Source organism: Anomaloglossus baeobatrachus, chromosome 5, assembly GCF_048569485.1.
Source record: "Anomaloglossus baeobatrachus isolate aAnoBae1 chromosome 5, aAnoBae1.hap1, whole genome shotgun sequence".
In the NCBI taxonomy this organism is placed as follows: domain Eukaryota; kingdom Metazoa; phylum Chordata; class Amphibia; order Anura; family Aromobatidae; genus Anomaloglossus; species Anomaloglossus baeobatrachus.
This window is the reverse complement of record NC_134357.1, coordinates 206,742,816-206,760,979: the sequence shown is the minus strand read 5'-3', so window position 1 is coordinate 206,760,979 and position 18,164 is coordinate 206,742,816. Positions and strand designations below refer to the sequence as shown.

The following is an 18,164-nucleotide window of genomic DNA, read 5'->3' as shown; positions in this document are numbered from 1 at the left end:
AGGGAATGAGAGAGAATGAGAGAGAGAGAGAGAGACAGGGAATGAGAGAGAGAGACAGAGACAGGGAATGAGAGAGAGAGACAGAGACAGGGAATGAGAGAGAGACAGAGACAGGGAATGAGAGAGAGACAGAGACAGGGAATGAGAGAGAGACAGGGAATGAGAGAGAGACAGGGAATGAGAGAGAGAGACAGGGAATGAGAGAGAGAGACAGGGAATGAGAGAGAGAGACAGGGAATGAGAGAGAGAGACAGGGAATGAGAGAGAGAGAGACAGGGAATGAGAGAGAGAGACAGGGAATGAGAGAGAGAGACAGGGAATGAGAGAGAGAGACAGGGAATGAGAGAGAGAGACAGGGAATGAGAGAGACAGGGAATGAGAGAGAGAGAGACAGGGAATGAGAGAGAGAGAGACAGGGAATGAGAGAGAGAGACAGGGAATGAGAGAGAGAGACAGGGAATGAGAGAGAGAGACAGGGAATGAGAGAGAGAGACAGGGAATGAGAGAGAGAGACAGGGAATGAGAGAGAGAGACAGGGAATGAGAGAGAGAGACAGGGAATGAGAGAGAGAGACAGGGAATGAGAGAGAGAGACAGGGAATGAGAGAGAGAGACAGGGAATGAGAGAGAGAGACAGGGAATGAGAGAGAGAGACAGGGAATGAGAGAGAGAGACAGGGAATGAGAGAGAGAGACAGGGAATGAGAGAGAGAGACAGGGAATGAGAGAGAGAGACAGGGAATGAGAGAGAGAGACAGGGAATGAGAGAGAGAGACAGGGAATGAGAGAGAGAGACAGGGAATGAGAGAGAGAGACAGGGAATGAGAGAGAGAGACAGGGAATGAGAGAGAGAGACAGGGAATGAGAGAGAGAGACAGGGAATGAGAGAGAGAGACAGGGAATGAGAGAGAGAGACAGGGAATGAGAGAGAGAGACAGGGAATGAGAGAGAGAGACAGGGAATGAGAGAGAGAGACAGGGAATGAGAGAGAGAGACAGGGAATGAGAGAGAGAGACAGGGAATGAGAGAGAGAGACAGGGAATGAGAGAGAGAGACAGGGAATGAGAGAGAGAGACAGGGAATGAGAGAGAGAGACAGGGAATGAGAGAGAGAGACAGGGAATGAGAGAGAGAGACAGGGAATGAGAGAGCGAGACAGGGAATGAGAGAGAGAGACAGGGAATGAGAGAGAGAGACAGGGAATGAGAGAGAGAGACAGGGAATGAGAGAGAGAGACAGGGAATGAGAGAGAGAGACAGGGAATGAGAGAGAGAGACAGGGAATGAGAGAGAGAGACAGGGAATGAGAGAGAGAGACAGGGAATGAGAGAGAGAGACAGGGAATGAGAGAGAGAGACAGGGAATGAGAGAGAGAGACAGGGAATGAGAGAGAGAGACAGGGAATGAGAGAGAGAGACAGGGAATGAGAGAGAGAGACAGGGAATGAGAGAGCGAGACAGGGAATGAGAGAGCGAGACAGGGAATGAGAGAGCGAGACAGGGAATGAGAGAGCGAGACAGGGAATGAGAGAGCGAGACAGGGAATGAGAGAGCGAGACAGGGAATGAGAGAGCGAGACAGGGAATGAGAGAGCGAGACAGGGAATGAGAGAGCGAGACAGGGAATGAGAGAGCGAGACAGGGAATGAGAGAGCGAGACAGGGAATGAGAGAGCGAGACAGGGAATGAGAGAGCGAGACAGGGAATGAGAGAGCGAGACAGGGAATGAGAGAGCGAGACAGGGAATGAGAGAGCGAGACAGGGAATGAGAGAGCGAGACAGGGAATGAGAGAGCGAGACAGGGAATGAGAGAGCGAGACAGGGAATGAGAGAGCGAGACAGGGAATGAGAGAGCGAGACAGGGAATGAGAGAGCGAGACAGGGAATGAGAGAGCGAGACAGGGAATGAGAGAGCGAGACAGGGAATGAGAGAGACAGACAGACAGGGAATGAGAGAGACAGACAGACAGGGAATGAGAGAGACAGACAGACAGGGAATGAGAGAGAGAGACAGACAGGGAATGAGAGAGAGAGACAGACAGGGAATGAGAGAGAGAGACAGACAGGGAATGAGAGAGAGAGACAGACAGGGAATGAGAGAGAGAGACAGACAGGGAATGAGAGAGAGAGACAGACAGGGAATGAGAGAGAGAGACAGACAGGGAATGAGAGAGAGAGACAGACAGATAGGGAATGAGAGAGAGAGACAGACAGATAGGGAATGAGAGAGAGAGACAGGGAATGAGAGAGAGAGACAGGGAATGAGAGAGAGAGACAGGGAATGAGAGAGAGAGACAGGGAATGAGAGAGAGAGACAGGGAATGAGAGAGAGAGACAGGGAATGAGAGAGAGAGACAGGGAATGAGAGAAAGAGACAGGGAATGAGAGAGAGAGAGACAGAGAGACAGGGAATGAGAGAGAGAGAGACAGAGAGACAGGGAATGAGAGAGAGAGAGACAGAGAGACAGGGAATGAGAGAGAGAGACAGAGAGACAGGGAATGAGAGAGAGAGACAGAGAGACAGGGAATGAGAGAGAGACAGACAGGGAATGAGAGAGACAGACAGGGAATGAGATAGACAGACAGGGAATGAGAGAGAGAGACATGTTTCGTGGACTTCAAAAAGGCCTTTGACTCAGTGTGGCACCCAGGCCTGTTCCTGAAACTCCTGGAGAGCGGAATAGGTGGCAGGACCTACGACGTGATCAAGAGCTCATACACTGAGAACCGGTGCAGCGTGAAGGTGAACGGAAAGAGGATGGCTTTCTTCCGACAGGGCCGTGGGGTCAGACAGGGCTGCAGCCTGAGTCCAACTCTATTCAACATCTATATAAATGGACTAGCAACAGCTCTAGAGTCCTCCCCCACTCCAGGCCTCAGTCTGCATGACCGAGAGGTGAAGTTCCTGCTGTACGCAGATGACCTCCTGCTACTCTCCCCAACTGAAAGAGGCCTCCAAGATAGCCTGGCAGTACTGGAAACATTCAGCACCACATGGGCGCTTCCCATCAACCAAAAGAAGACCAAAGTCATGGTGTTTCAGAAGAGGAACCAGAACAAAATAAACACTCCCTCCTTCACATTAAATGGCTCCACGCTGGAGAACACCAGCAGCTACACCTACCTCGGTCTGGAGCTAAGCAATAACGGGAGCCTCAAGCAAGCAGCAGAAGCCCTGAAAGGAAAAGCATGCAGAACCTTCTATGCCATCAGAAGACAACTGTACCACCTCAAACCACCTGTGAGAGTCTGGCTCAAGATATTTGACAGCGTCATCACCCCTATACTGCTATATGGCAGCGAGGTATGGGGCCCAGTGACCTACCCAGACCACACAAAGTGGGATTCCAGCCCTACCGAAGTCTTCCACATGGAGTTCTGTAAATATCTCCTCCAAGTCCATCGCAGCACCTCAAACATAGCCTGTAGGGCAGAGCTGGGCCGATTCCCCTTATGGTTCACTATACACAAGAGGGCGCTATCACACCAGGCACACATACAGAACAGCAACCCCAGCTCCTACCATCATAAAGCCCTGCTGAGCCGGAGCCCAGAGCAAGCCAAGAACTGCGGCAGCCAAAGTCAGCAACACACCCTGACAAAAGCCCAAATAAAAGAGATCTCTGAGAGCTGCAAGATGCAATACATAGAGGACTGGAAGAGTGAATTAGAGAACTCCCAGAAACTCAACATCTACCGGTCACTGCGGAGGGACTACACTCTGGCCCCATATCTGGAAAGGCTACGCCACCCCAAAGACAGGCAGACTCTGAGCCTGTACAGACTGAGTGCCCACAGCCTAGAGGTGGAAACAGGGCGGCACCGACAGACATACAAGCCGCGAGAGAACAGACTGTGCCAGCACTGCCAGCAGGGGGCTCTGGAGGACGAGACGCATTTCCTACTGCACTGTGACAAATACTCAGCAGTGAGGGGCTCCCACTTCCAGAAATTTACCACCCATAGCCCGGGCTTTCCATCCATGGATGAGGACATGAAACTCCGCTTCCTACTGGGGGAAGAGGAATCAATGGTGGAGATCGCCGCCCAATATGTCACCACATGTCATAAGCTGAGGGGAACCTAAGACCCCTAAATGGACTGTCAGAGCCCAAATTGTGCCCCCCAACTCCCCATAACCCTGATCCCCTCCCACCACACTTACTGTATTTCTCCTGCTTTGGCAACACTAATTGTATTTTGGTCCTGCCAATAAAGCATATTTGAATTTGAATTTGAATTTGACAGGGAATGAGAGAGAGACAGAGAGACAGGGAATGAGAGAGAGACAGAGAGACAGGGAATGAGAGAGAGACAGAGAGACAGGGAATGAGAGAGACAGAGAGACAGGGAATGAGAGAGAGAGACAGGGAATGAGAGAGAGAGACAGGGAATGAGAGAGAGAGACAGGGAATGAGAGAGAGAGACAGGGAATGAGAGAGAGAGACAGGGAATGAGAGAGAGAGACAGGGAATGAGAGAGCGAGACAGGGAATGAGAGAGCGAGACAGGGAATGAGAGAGCGAGACAGGGAATGAGAGAGCGAGACAGGGAATGAGAGAGCGAGACAGGGAATGAGAGAGCGAGACAGGGAATGAGAGAGCGAGACAGGGAATGAGAGAACGAGACAGGGAATGAGAGAGCGAGACAGACAGGGAATGAGAGAGAGAGACAGGGAATGAGAGAGAGAGACAGGGAATGAGAGAGACAGACAGGGAATGAGAGAGACAGACAGGGAATGAGAGAGAGACAGACAGGGAATGAGAGAGAGACAGACAGGGAATGAGAGAGAGACAGACAGGGAATGAGAGAGAGACAGACAGGGAATGAGAGAGAGACAGACAGGGAATGAGAGAGAGACAGACAGGGAATGAGAGAGAGACAGACAGGGAATGAGAGAGAGACAGACAGGGAATGAGAGAGAGACAGACAGGGAATGAGAGACATAGGGCAAGAGACAGACTACATGCACAGTTACACACACTGTACATTACCTCATCTTGCAGTTTCTAATCAGTGAAGAGCAGGACTGAAACCACGGGGACTTGCACGGAGGCTGCAGCAGCTGAACAGCAGGACCTAGATGTTCACTGGTCATGTGATCAGGCACATGATCAGTTAGATGACAGGTCCTTCACCGCAGCCTCCATAGTATATTTCCTGTCCTGCACCGATCACATACATCAGTGCAGAGTAGAAGAGAGGGCAGCTCTCTGAGTGACTCGGGCCCCCTCATTGCCCTGATGGCGGCTCCGCCCCCTGGGGCCTGGTGAGCTGGGGTGTGAAAGGGAAGGAGCCTGGGCTGTCAGCTGCGGGCCCCCCTCCTGCCTCCAGCTCACGGGCCCCGTAGCAGTGGCGTGGTCTGCCTCTATGGACGGTACGCCACTGCCCCTATCCCTTCTACCACCATTTTTAATCACCGGATTCTGGTCCCCATAGACTTATATTTGGGGACCTGTGTCCGGCCAGATATCCGGGATCAATTACAGGCCGTAACCAATTTATTTTTTTTTTTTTTAAATCCAGTTAGGTCTGCGAATTCCGGTTATTTGCGAGTCCGCCCATCACTACTTATGACGTCAGCTGTCTATTTATGAAGTTTTGACTGTAGCTCATATCAATCCCATTAGTATCTAGTACTTTTTAGGATGTTTGTGCGCTGCTCTTACTGTACATATTTGTTTGGCTGTGGAAGGACATTTTGAATATACTGATTTCATCAGGATCCTTTGATTCAAAGTGTCGATTGGCAAAACCAATAGTTTGCTGATATATCTGAGTGAGGATAAGTAGTAATTGTGTACAGTGAGTATTGTGCTGCACTGTACTGTCGGACTGTAATATATTTTTAGATTTTATTTATTTTGTTATTTTGAACTACTCCAAAAATGCACCAAATGTCGACATTAAAGATGAACTTTTCTGTGTTTTGGGGGTTTTTTTGACTGTTTTTTTTATCTTTACATGACTACTTGTTTTTATATATACATTGAATTTTGATTTGTCTTTTCAGCATCTGAAAAGATGTTACGAGCCTGGAAAGAAATGGAAGAACGTGCAGTTGGTTGTGCAAAGGTATTATGTCTTTGGGGTGGTGGGGTTTGTGTATTAGTTTTTGTTTTTTTTAATTAATTTAAGAATGTGTAATTTTCCAACCACAAAGAGAAGTAGAAAAGCATAACTATTTTTGGATTCAGACAGATTTTTGTAGGGACAGGGGAGGTGTACGGGTTGTTGTTTTTTTTTTTGTTTTTTTTGTTTTTTTTCCCCCAAAGTATAGACCTAAGAACTGCATAAGAATTGCAAAGTTGAACCTCCACGTAGAAGTTGAGTTTTGTTCCAGCAGTCATATGTTTTCTACCTTCTGATTTCAATAAAGATAAGTTCCAGTTGCTTGAAATGTTACTAGTACAATGCAATGGTTCCAATAGGAGCAAGAATCTTGAACTGTTATAAGTACCGTATTTTTCAGACTATAAGATGCAAAGGACCATAAGATGCACCCTGGTTTTAGAGGAGGAAAATAAAATTTTAAGCAACAAATGTGGTCATGACACACTGTTATGGGGCGAGGATCTGCTGCTGACACTATTATGGGGGTAACGTCCCCAAATTCTCTACTAAGGTACCCATCTTGGTAATGATCCTCCTGCCTTGTATATAATCCCCATCCTTGTGTATATATATGTATATATATAATATATGTATGTATGTCCCTCATCCTGGTATAGCCCGCATCCTGCTATGTACCTCCATCCCGGTATAGCCCCCATCCTGCTGCAGCCCCCATCCTGCTGCATAGTGCCATCCTGGTATATGCCCTCATCCTGCTATATACCCCCATCCTGGTATATAACCCCATCCTGCTAGATACCCTCATCCTGTAATATGCCCTCATCCTGATAAATGCCCTCATCCTGCTATATACCCCCATCCTGCTATTTGGCCTGCATCCTGTGGCACATAAAAAAATAAACGTTTATACTCACCTTTCCTCACTCCAGCAGCATCACTTGTCCTCCTGTGCCAGCAGCAGCGCTGCTGACCTGTGTGGAGCAGTCACCATTCCCTGCAGCATCGCGATGTCCTCCTGTCTGCCGGCCCGCTGATGTGTGTGGAGACTAGCGGTGTACACAGCGATGATGTCATCGCAGTGCGCACCGCTAGTCTCCACACACAGCAGCGACCGGCAAACAGGAGGACATCGCGATGCTCTATTCAACAGTGACGGGTGAGTATACTTATTCACTGCGCTTCGCGCTGATGGTGATGCGCGGGGAGCAGTGAATACAGCTGCATATGATCACTCCAGGCTGTAGTTTCCAGGGGTGATCACGCGGGCCGGCTGTTAATTATGCGTACATCCCCCGCCCATCATCCCGCCCACCTGTCAGCGCTGGCTTTAGCGCTGAGAGAGGATGGGCGTGCATATGAAATGAAATGAGCAGGCCCACGTGGTCACGGCAGGCGCTGCTACAGCCTGCGCATGCAGCCAATAACCCGCTCCACCGCATCACCCTCATTCCCAGCAGCCATTCACTGCATTCAGACTATAAGACGCACCCCCCACTATCCCCCAACATTTGGGGGGAAAAAAGTGCGTATTATAGTCCAAAAAATACGGTAAAATCCGAGTCAGTAATGTTGCTTATCATCACCTAGTGCTGTCTTAACCATGGCATAGATTTTTATGTTTGTGTTTTACTCCTTTACTAGTCACTACCACAACTACATTTGACCCAATTCTTTCATTTTTCCAAGGGGCTCCACTATTTTGCTCTTGCTTTGAGGTTTCTAATTCCATCATCAGATAAGTATAGCTGTGTGTTAGTGCAGTGTGCTTTTTTGATCGGTTGTTTTATGCACACAGGCTGGAGAAATTTCCTCCCTGGATGACCAAATAATGGGGCTTCATACAGAGATTGTTGAACTACAGCGGAGTCCATATGCTCGCAGACAAGGGGATGTTATGGAGCACCTGTAAGATTCAGTGTTTGCATGTTTTTGTTGTGAATTCTTATGAATGCAGTCCTCTCTGATCTGACTTGAGGAATTGTGAGATTGCAAGAATTTTGTATTTCTAAAAATACAAGGTAAACCTGAAAAGTAAAGGCGGACAAAGCTTGTATTCAACATTGTGGCAAATAATGCACAGTTTTGAGACTGTAGCAGTGGATATTATTTGAAGACTAATTGGCAGGCTGCAAGAAGTAAATAAATTAAACTGTGACAGTATCGACTTGATTGGTTGTAAACCACGGTCTGAGTTTGGGTGTCTGTGCACTATGCAGCTGCTGGTCCATAGTGTCATGTTTTCCAAAATACTTTTTCAACCTGCAGGAAAAATATCGTACAGTCACATGCAAGAACACACTTGGTCATGAATCATACTCTCTAGAGATGATTGGATCAGACAGAATATAAATTCACCTCATCCTCAGGAAACTTGATTCACAGAGAAGTTATTTTTCACATACTTAATGTCCCTAATTATGTTATGGGTTCTCTCCAGACCCCATAGAATAATAAACATAAGATGTTAAAAAAAAATACCTATGCTCACCTTACTGTTTGCCTCTCTGACCGCCCCTTCCCTCTGTCCAGTACTTTACCCCTGCGTTGTCACTTCCCATTCCATTGTTCACTCTAGGTCGAGACTTACAGCTGTGAGCAGGCCCCAGAGATCAATTGTGCATGCGTGATAATCTCTGCAGCCGGGAGACACAGCCGGGTGTTTACTCTAGGTCAGGACTTTTGGTAACGTGTAGTCCCCCTAGCATATATAGTGAATTTCAGAGCCCAGCTCGAGGCCGTAAGCCTTGACCTAGAGTGAACACCAGTCTGGAGATGCGACACACAGAATTTATGGAGAACCAAACAGCAATGTTTGGGCAGTGTGGGCGACCAGAGAAGTGAATGGAGAGAGACGGCAGGTGTCTGTCATTTTGCTGACTTTGTACGGAATTAATTACAAGAAATCAACATTCTCCCTAATGCATATTTCTTCGGCGCTCTATTGGGAGACCCAGACGATTGGGTGTATAGCACTGCCTCCGGAGGCCACACAAAGCAATTACACTAAAAAGTGTAAGGCCCCTCCCCTTCTGGCTATACACCCCCAGTGGGATCACTGGCTCACCAGTTTTCGGCTTTGTGCGAAGGAGGTCAGACATCCACGCATAGCTCCACTGTTTGTAGTCAGCAGTAGCTGCTGGCTCTATCGGATGGAAGAAAAGAGGGCCCATATAGGGCCCCCAGCATGCTCCCTTCTCACCCGCGGTTGGTGCTTGTAAGGTTGAGGTACCTATTGCTGGTACAGAGGCTGGAGCCCACATGCTGTTTTCCTTCCACATCCCCTGGAGGGCTCTGTGGAAGTGGGATCTTGCCGGCCCCCAAGCCCTGGGGCCGGGCTCCATCCACAGACCCATAGAACCTGCTGGATTGGGAGCGGGAGTGCCGTTCAGGGACATGGCCCTGCAACTTTCAGGTACTCTGTGTCCCCGGCAGGCACGGACACTCTCAGGGCTTGCTGAGCGTTGTAGTGCGCCGGGGACAGTGGCGCTGTACGCTGGGGGTTAGGTCACTGCAGCTTTGCTGAGTGACGTTGTGTGTTGGGAACTACTGCGCCGACCGCTCCTGGAGCGGCGGCGCAGCTGCGACTTGTGGTGCGCCGGGGGCTTTGCGCCGACCGCGCTTTTACGGCGGCGGCGCTTTTAACTTTAGCCCCCGGCTTCTGCGGCCTAGCGCCGCTTCGTTCCCGCCCCCACCCTGTCAATCAGGGTAGGGGAGAGACGCTGCTCAATGGCAGCGCCGAGGGCTGGAGCCTTATTTACATGCTCCAGCCCTCTCACTAGGCACAAGGGGAAGCAGACTTCCCGCTCTTCGTCGGTGTACGCCCAGGGCCCGCCCCCCCTCTCCACAAGGACGCCGGCAGCCATTACACATGCGATCTGGCTGGGGAGAGGCAGCAGGCTCTGGGAGACCCAGACTAGAGGGATTTCTGGCGACCACACACCGCTCCTAAGCGGGCGGTAAGCTGCACAGTAGTGCTGGCCCCACTAGTGCCTCAGTGATATATTAGTGTACTTTTTTCTTGGTACCATATATATATAGTTGCACTGTAAGGTCGCTTCTTGGCTGGACACCCTGTACTGCTCTGAGGAAGCAGCAACATGTCATCCGCAAAACGCAAGGCTGCCAAGGCACGGGCTGTGTACACTGTTTGTACTGCATGTGGGGCTGATCTACCGGCAGGCTCCAATGATCCACATTGTGTGCAATGTTCAGTCCCAGTGGCACTTCGTCAGCCAGAGCCTATGGTGGTGGTAGCCCAGGCAGAGACGCCTGTGAACCCTGCCCCGGTGACGGGGACAGACTTTGCAGTGTTTGCTGATAAAATGTCTGAGGCTATGACAAAAATCCTGGAGACCTTGCAGGCCAGGCCAGTTCCCCAGACCATGGACACTGCTGTGGCTATGCTATCTGGTCCCCCTCAGTTGGAACTAGTCCGTACTTCGAGGGGGTCTCAAGCATCACAAGCTGAAGTCTCTGACTCAGATGACAGTCCCAGGCAGCCTAAGCGAGCTCGCTGGGAAAGACCCTCCACGTCATCACACTGCTCAGGGTCTCAGCGAGAAGAATCTCTCTGTGATGAGACTGAGGACGGTGACCAGGATTCTAATCCTGAGGGCCCTCTCAATCTGGATGCCCCTGATGGTGACGCCATGGTTAATGACCTTATATCGGCAATTAATAGGCTGTTGGATATTTCTCCCCCAGCCCCTTCTGCAGAGGAGGCAGCTGCACAGCAGGAGAAGTTCCATTTCCTGTATCCCAAGCGTAAATTAAGTGCTTTTTTGGACCACTCTGACTTCAGAGAATCAATCCAGAAGCACGACGCTCATCCAGACAAGCGTTTCTCTAAGCGTTCTAAGGATACCCGTTATCCTTTTCCCGCTGAAGTGGCCAAACGCTGGACCCAGTGCCCAAAGGTGGATCCCCCAATTTCCAAGCTTGCGGCTAGATCCATAGTCGCAGTAGAGGATGGGGCTTCACTTAAAGATGCCAACGACAGACAGATGGACCTTTGGTTGAAATCTGTCTATGAAGCTATCGGCGCGTCCTTTGCTCCAGCATTCGCCGCCGTGTGGGCACTACAAGCTATTTCAGCTGGTTTAGCACAGGTGGATGCTATCATGCATCCAGCAGTGCCGCAGGTGGCGTCCCTAACCTCGCAAATGTCTGCGTTTGCAACCTATGCTATCAATGCTGTCCTAGAATCTACGAGCCGTACCTCTATGGCGGCCGCCAATTCTGTGGTTTTGCGCAGAGCCTTATGGTTAAAGGACTGGAAAGCAGATGCTGGTTCTAAAAAATGCTTAACCAGCTTGCCATTATCTAGGGACAGACTGTTTGGTGAGCCATTGGCTGAAATCATAAAACAGTCCAAGGGTAAGGACTCTTCCTTGCCACAGCCCAGAGCAAGTAAACCTCAACAGAAAAAGTGGCAGTCGAGGTTTCGGTCCTTTCGAGGCTCGGGCAAGCCCCAATTCTCCTCGTCCAAAGGGACTCAGAAAGGACAAGGGAGCTCAGATTCCTGGCGGGCTCACTCACGCCCCAGGAAAGCAAATGGAGGAACCGCTTCCAAGGCGGCTACCTCATGACTTTCGGCCTCCTCCCTCCGCATCCTCGGTCGGTGGCAGGCTCTCCCGCTTTTGCGACATTTGGCTGTCACAGGTCAAAGACCGGTGGGTAACAGACATTTTGTCTCGCGGGTACAGAATCGAGTTCAGTTCTCGGCCTCCACTTCGGTTCTTCAGAACCTCCCCACACCCCAACCGAGCAGATGCCCTGCTGCAGGCGGTGGACTCTCTAAGAGCAGAAGGAGTCGTGATCCCTGTCCACCCTCAGGAACGGGGGCGAGGATTTTACTCCAATCTCTTTGTGGTTCCAAAAAAGGACGGCTCCTTCCGTCCTGTTCTGGACCTAAAACTGCTCAACAAGCATGTGAACGCCAGGCGGTTCCGGATGGAATCCCTCCGCTCAGTCATTGCCTCAATGTCCCAAGGAGATTTCCTAGCATCAATAGACATCAAAGATGCTTATCTCCACGTGCCGATTGCTACGGAGCACCAACGCTTTCTGCGCTTCGTGATAGGAGACGAACATCTTCAGTTCGTGGCTCTGCCATTTGGTCTGGCGACAGCCCCCCGGGTGTTCACCAAGATCATGGCAGCAGTGGTAGCAGTCTTGCACTCTCACAGACACTCTGTGATCCCTTACTTGGACGATCTACTGGTCAAGGCACCCTCTCAGGAGGCATGCCAACTCAGCCTGAATTTTGCACTGGAGACTCTCCAGGCGTTCGGGTGGATCATCAACTTCCCAAAGTCAAATCTGTCACCGACCCAATCACTAACGTATCTTGGCATGGAGTTTCATACTCTCTCAGCGATAGTGAAGCTTCCGCTGAGCAAGCAGCGGTCACTACAGACAGGGGTGCAGGCTCTCCTTCAAGGTCAGTCGCACTCCTTAAGACGCCTCATGCACTTCCTCGGGAAGATGGTGGCGGCAATAGAGGCGGTTCCGTTTGCGCAGTTTCATCTGCGTCCACTTCAATGGGACATTCTCCGCCAATGGGACGGGAAGTCGACATCCCTGGACAGGAAAGTCTCCCTTTCCCAGACGGCCAAGGACTCTCTGCAGTGGTGGCTTCTTCCCACCTCATTATCACAGGGAAAGTCCTTCCTACCTCCATCCTGGGCGGTGGTCACGACAGACGCGAGTCTGTCAGGGTGGGGAGCAGTGTTTCTCCACCACAGGGCTCAGGGTACGTGGACTCAGCAGGAGTCCAGCCTTCAGATCAATGTTCTGGAAATCAGAGCAGTGTTTCTTGCCCTACTAGCCTTCCAGCAGTGGCTGGAAGGGAAGCAGATCCGAATTCAATCGGACAACTCCACAGCGGTGGCATACATCAATCACCAAGGAGGGACTCGCAGTCGGCAAGCCTTCCAGGAAGTCCGGCGGATCCTGATGTGGGTGGAAGCCACAGCCTCCACCATATCCGCAGTTCACATCCCCGGCGTAGAAAACTGGGAAGCAGACTTCCTCAGTCGCCAGGGCATGGACGCAGGGGAATGGTCCCTTCACCCGGACGTGTTTCAGGAAATCTGTCGCCGATGGGGAAGGCCGGACGTCGACCTAATGGCGTCCCGGCACAACAACAAGGTCCCAACATTCATGGCACGGTCTCGCGATCAAAGAGCTCTAGCAGCAGACGCCCTGGTGCAAGATTGGTCGCAGTTCCGGCTCCCTTATGTGTTTCCACCTCTGGCACTCCTGCCCAGAGTGCTACGCAAGATCAGATCCGACTGCAGCCGCGTCATACTCGTCGCTCCAGACTGGCCAAGGAGAGCGTGGTATCCGGATCTGTGGCATCTCACGGTCGGCCAACCGTGGGCACTACCAGACCGACCAGACTTACTGTCCCAAGGGCCGTTTTTCCATCGGAATTCTGCGGCCCTGAACCTGACTGCGTGGCCATTGAGTCCTGGATCCTAGCGTCTTCAGGCTTATCCCAAGGGGTCGTTGCCACCATGAGACAGGCTAGGAAGCCCACGTCTGCTAAGATCTACCACAGAACGTGGAGGATATTCTTATCCTGGTGCTCTGCTCAGAGAGTGTCTCCCTGGCCATTTGCATTACCTACCCTTCTTTCTTTCCTCCAATCTGGGTTAGAAAAAGGTTTGTCGCTCGGCTCCCTTAAAGGGCAAGTCTCGGCGCTATCCGTCTTTTTTCAGAAGCGTCTAGCACGACTTTCTAAGGTGCGCACGTTCCTACAGGGGGTTTGCCATATAGTTCCCCCGTACAAGCGGCCGTTAGATCCATGGGATCTGAACAGGGTACTAGTTGCCCTCCAGAAGCCGCCCTTCGAGCCTCTGAAGGAGGTTTCACTTTCTAGACTATCACAGAAAGTGGCTTTTCTGGTAGCGATCACATCTCTTCGGAGAGTGTCTGAGCTAGCAGCGTTGTCTTCCAAGGCTCCCTTCCTGGTCTTCCACCAGGACAAGGTAGTGCTGCGCCCCATTCAGGAGTTTCTCCCGAAGGTGGTATCCTCTTTTCATCTTAATCAGGATATCTTTTTGCCTTCGTTTTGTCCTCATGCAGTTCATCGGTATGAGAAGGATTTACATTTGTTAGATCTGGTGAGAGCACTCAGAATCTACATTTCCCGCACAGCGCCCCTGCGCCGTTCGGATGCACTTTTTGTCCTTGTCGCTGGTAAGCGCAAGGGGTCGCAGGCTTCTAAGGCCACCCTGGCTCGATGGATCAAAGAACCAATTCTTGAAGCCTACCGTTCTGCGGGGCTTCAGGTTCCATCAGGGCTAAAGGCCCATTCTACCAGAGCCGTGGGTGCGTCCTGGGCATTGCGACACCAGGCTACGGCTCAACAGGTGTGCCAGGCGGCTACCTGGTCGAGTCTGCACACTTTCACCAAACATTATCAGGTGCATACCTATGCTTCGGCGGACGCCAGCCTAGGTAGAAGAGTCCTGCAGGCGGCAGTTGCCTCCCCGTAGGGGAGGGCTGTCTTGCAGCTCTAACATGAGGTATTTCTTTACCCACCCAGGGACAGCTTTTGGACGTCCCAATCGTCTGGGTCTCCCAATAGAGCGCCGAAGAAGAAGGGAATTTTGTTACTTACCGTAAATTCCTTTTCTTCTAGCTCTTATTGGGAGACCCAGCACCCGCCCTGTTGTCCTTCGGGATTTTTGGTTTGTTTGCGGGTACACATGTTGTTCATGTTGAACGGTTTTCAGTTCTCCGATGTTATTCGGAGTGAATTTGTTTAAACCAGTTATTGGCTTTCCTCCTTCTTGCTTTTGCACTAAAACTGGTGAGCCAGTGATCCCACTGGGGGTGTATAGCCAGAAGGGGAGGGGCCTTACACTTTTTAGTGTAATTGCTTTGTGTGGCCTCCGGAGGCAGTGCTATACACCCAATCGTCTGGGTCTCCCAATAAGAGCTAGAAGAAAAGGAATTTACGGTAAGTAACAAAATTCCCTTCTTTTGGAAAATTCAAGTAGAATTCAATTTCACTCTAATAAATTGGACATCTCGAATACTCACTAAGCTAAGCAGTAAATAGATAGAGTTGGTTCAATGTAAGATTTTCTTTTTTTTTTTTTTTTTTTTTTTTTTTAATATAAAATATACAGCATTTCCAAAGGTACAAGTTAATTTTCCACACATATAATGTTTCTTTTCCCTTTATCCAGGGAACAGAAAGCTATCGAATTATACAAGCAATTGAAGCCACGGGCTCCAGGTATCTCACGCCGTTATGTCTACAATTCAGATTTAGATGTAGCACTAATATTAATCCTCATTTTCCTTTCTTGCAGATAATGCCTACAGTGATAGCACAGAGATGGTTAAAACAATTGTACTAACAGTGCAGGGCCAGGATAAGGTTCTAAAGGAACTTTTTGGACATTTAAGGTATTTTTGTGAGTGGCTAAAAAATGAAGTCCCATTGTTGGTTTTAGTGATGTAACACATAGCAGATTTCCTGCCTGAGGAGGAGCTGTATAGAGTCAGAAGTGATGACAGAGCTACAGAATTATGCTATCAGGCTGAATCGTAAAAGGAAAATATGAGACTTTTATTAAATCTATTACTGGCAGTAGTTGTATATGAGCATTGCACTGTTTAATCTGAAAAAAACATTAAATATAGACAGTTGTTTTATTCTCTCATTGGGGACGCTGCCATGTTGTGTTTAGGCTACTGTTATTGGGAGCCTAAAGACTCATACAGACGAGTGTATAAATTGGACATGTGCTGCCTAATTTATGATCGGCTAGCACACTGACATATTATTCATTTGGGCTGTTCATTTCAATCATTTTACTTTTAATCTGAACGTCCATGAGAAAGGATTCGCAGAATTCACTATTTTTATCCAAGTCTTTGATGAGACGCAATAATCCAAGTCTATGGGTGAGTAAAAATAATGAGATCCCACACAGAACATCCACGTGACAACCAACTTTTACAGATATATTACTATTATAAATCCGGGAAACTATATTTCATAATGTACATTTTTTTATGTAGTTGTATGAAAACTAATCGCACAAGGATGTACGAGGCTTTCATCCTCCTTCAGGCACTGCTAATCCATTGTGTAGGCGGGTCTTCATATGTGGTAGACATTCTTCCTTTTCTGCAGAAAAATACTCCTTTATGATCATTTATTCCCCTTTGTTATAAAAAAAAGGGATGAATGACACTGTATCCGTGGTATTCTTCTGCACACTAACCAAACCGTGTTATCTCTGTTGTACTGTTGGATCCCCAGCTCAATGAAGGAAAGCGGCGCAAGAACAGCTGAGCGACTTTGTATCTTACTGAAGAGCCACCTACCTTCCAGTTTTCCAACAGTGCCAGAAACTGAATGTTCCTCCTTGTCATTGAGCCTCTCAAAGCTCAGTATGTGACTTCTGAACCCTCATTTAGTTTCCTTAATTGTAGATTTTCTTCTACGACTTCCTGGGCATTTCATACCCGTGTGAAGGCTAGTCCTTCTAGCAATTTGCCTTTACCTGTTTAATACCTTTTAGTGGTAGTCATTAGTGATGGGCGAAACCCCCGATGATCGGGAAACTCGCCCGAGCTTTTTATAAAGTTCGAGTTCGGGGCCGGAGATAACACGAACTTGCGTCCGAACCCCGAGCTTGGACTTTACAGTTATGGGATGGGGCAGGGGGTCTGTAAAATAAAGAATATAGTTAATAATAAACATTGTCATTATACTTACAGGTCCCACGACACGTTTTGCAGACCCGTTAACTTCCAGCCGGGGTATGATCATTAACTTCCAGAGGTATTCACTGCACTGCTAGTCACTCGGCAGTCTTCGACTTTTTTCGGCCTTGTTCGCGGTGACGTCAGGGTTCAACCAAGTCCATGGCTTAGCCATGGACTTGATTGAACTTTGACTGTCAGTGTCAGCCTGCTTCTTGCTCTGTATGGACGCTTGTCTGTACAGAACGATGAAGCAAAGCTGACATTGCTCTCCCTGTGGACTACATTGGACTAAGGATTTTTTTATAATAAAGATGGAGCCACTAAATGTTTTTTGTTTTTTTGTTTTTTACTTTTTAGTAGAAATTCATGGTTTTGGCGTGACACCATGAATTTCGAGCTTAGTGCCAGCTGAGAATATAGCTATTTATTACCTAGCGCGCCACCGCCATCAATGCCGCTGGACGAGTCGGGTAAAACACCTGGAAATAGTGCTAAGATACAATGCTCCATTTCCAGGGGTGGCTGTGGGCTGTGGTTTTAGCGTGGGGGGCCCAGAACGCTTGGAATTTACCATGCTGATAATCCCAGCCCCCAGATGCCTGGTTTTACCTGATTGGCGATCAAAATATGATAGGAGCCCACGCATTTTTTTTTTTAATTATTTTTTTTAAATAATTAAAAAAAGAATTAATGGGCTTTCCTTTATTTTGATGGCCAGCCAAGGTAAAACTAGGCAGCTGGGGGTGTTAGCCCATAGCCGTCCACTTTATCTGCGCTGAAAATGAAAAAACCACAGAGCGCTCAATCATTTTTTTTAATTTTTTATTTTTACACTACTATATATTGTGTGTATGTATATAATATGTATATTATATATATATATATATATTTATATAATATATTATATTTATATATATATATATATATATATATATATTTATATAATATATTATATTTATATATATATATATATTTATATATATATATATATATATTTATATATATATTTATATATATATTTATATACTAGAAGGTGGCCCGATTCTACGCATCGGGTATTCTAGAATTTACGTATTATGTAGTTAATGTATGATTTTTGTTATATATATATATATATATATATATATATATATATATATATATATATATATATATATATATATATATATATATATATATATACATACAGTTAGGTCCAGAAATATTTGGACAGTGACATAATTTTCGCGAGTTGGGCTCTGCATGCCACCACATTGGATTTGAAATGAAACCTCTACAGCAGAATTCAAGTGCAGATTGTAACGTTTAATTTGAAGGTTTGAACAAAAATATCTGATAGAAATTGTAGGAATTGTACAC

General features: G+C 48.2%; 1 protein-coding gene across 3 annotated transcripts in view; it reads left to right on the top strand.

Annotated features, from left to right (window-relative positions):
• Positions 1 to 18,164, top strand: part of CHUK (component of inhibitor of nuclear factor kappa B kinase complex) — a 496,520-nt gene that overhangs the window by 433,163 nt on the left and 45,193 nt on the right. For all 3 annotated transcript variants that reach the window (XM_075349105.1, XM_075349104.1, XM_075349106.1), the window contains 4 exons: positions 6,007 to 6,068; positions 7,864 to 7,973; positions 15,272 to 15,321; positions 15,398 to 15,494. In XM_075349105.1, the coding sequence (XP_075205220.1) occupies positions 6,007 to 6,068; positions 7,864 to 7,973; positions 15,272 to 15,321; positions 15,398 to 15,494 (319 nt within the window). The remainder of the gene's footprint in view (positions 1 to 6,006; positions 6,069 to 7,863; positions 7,974 to 15,271; positions 15,322 to 15,397; positions 15,495 to 18,164) is intronic.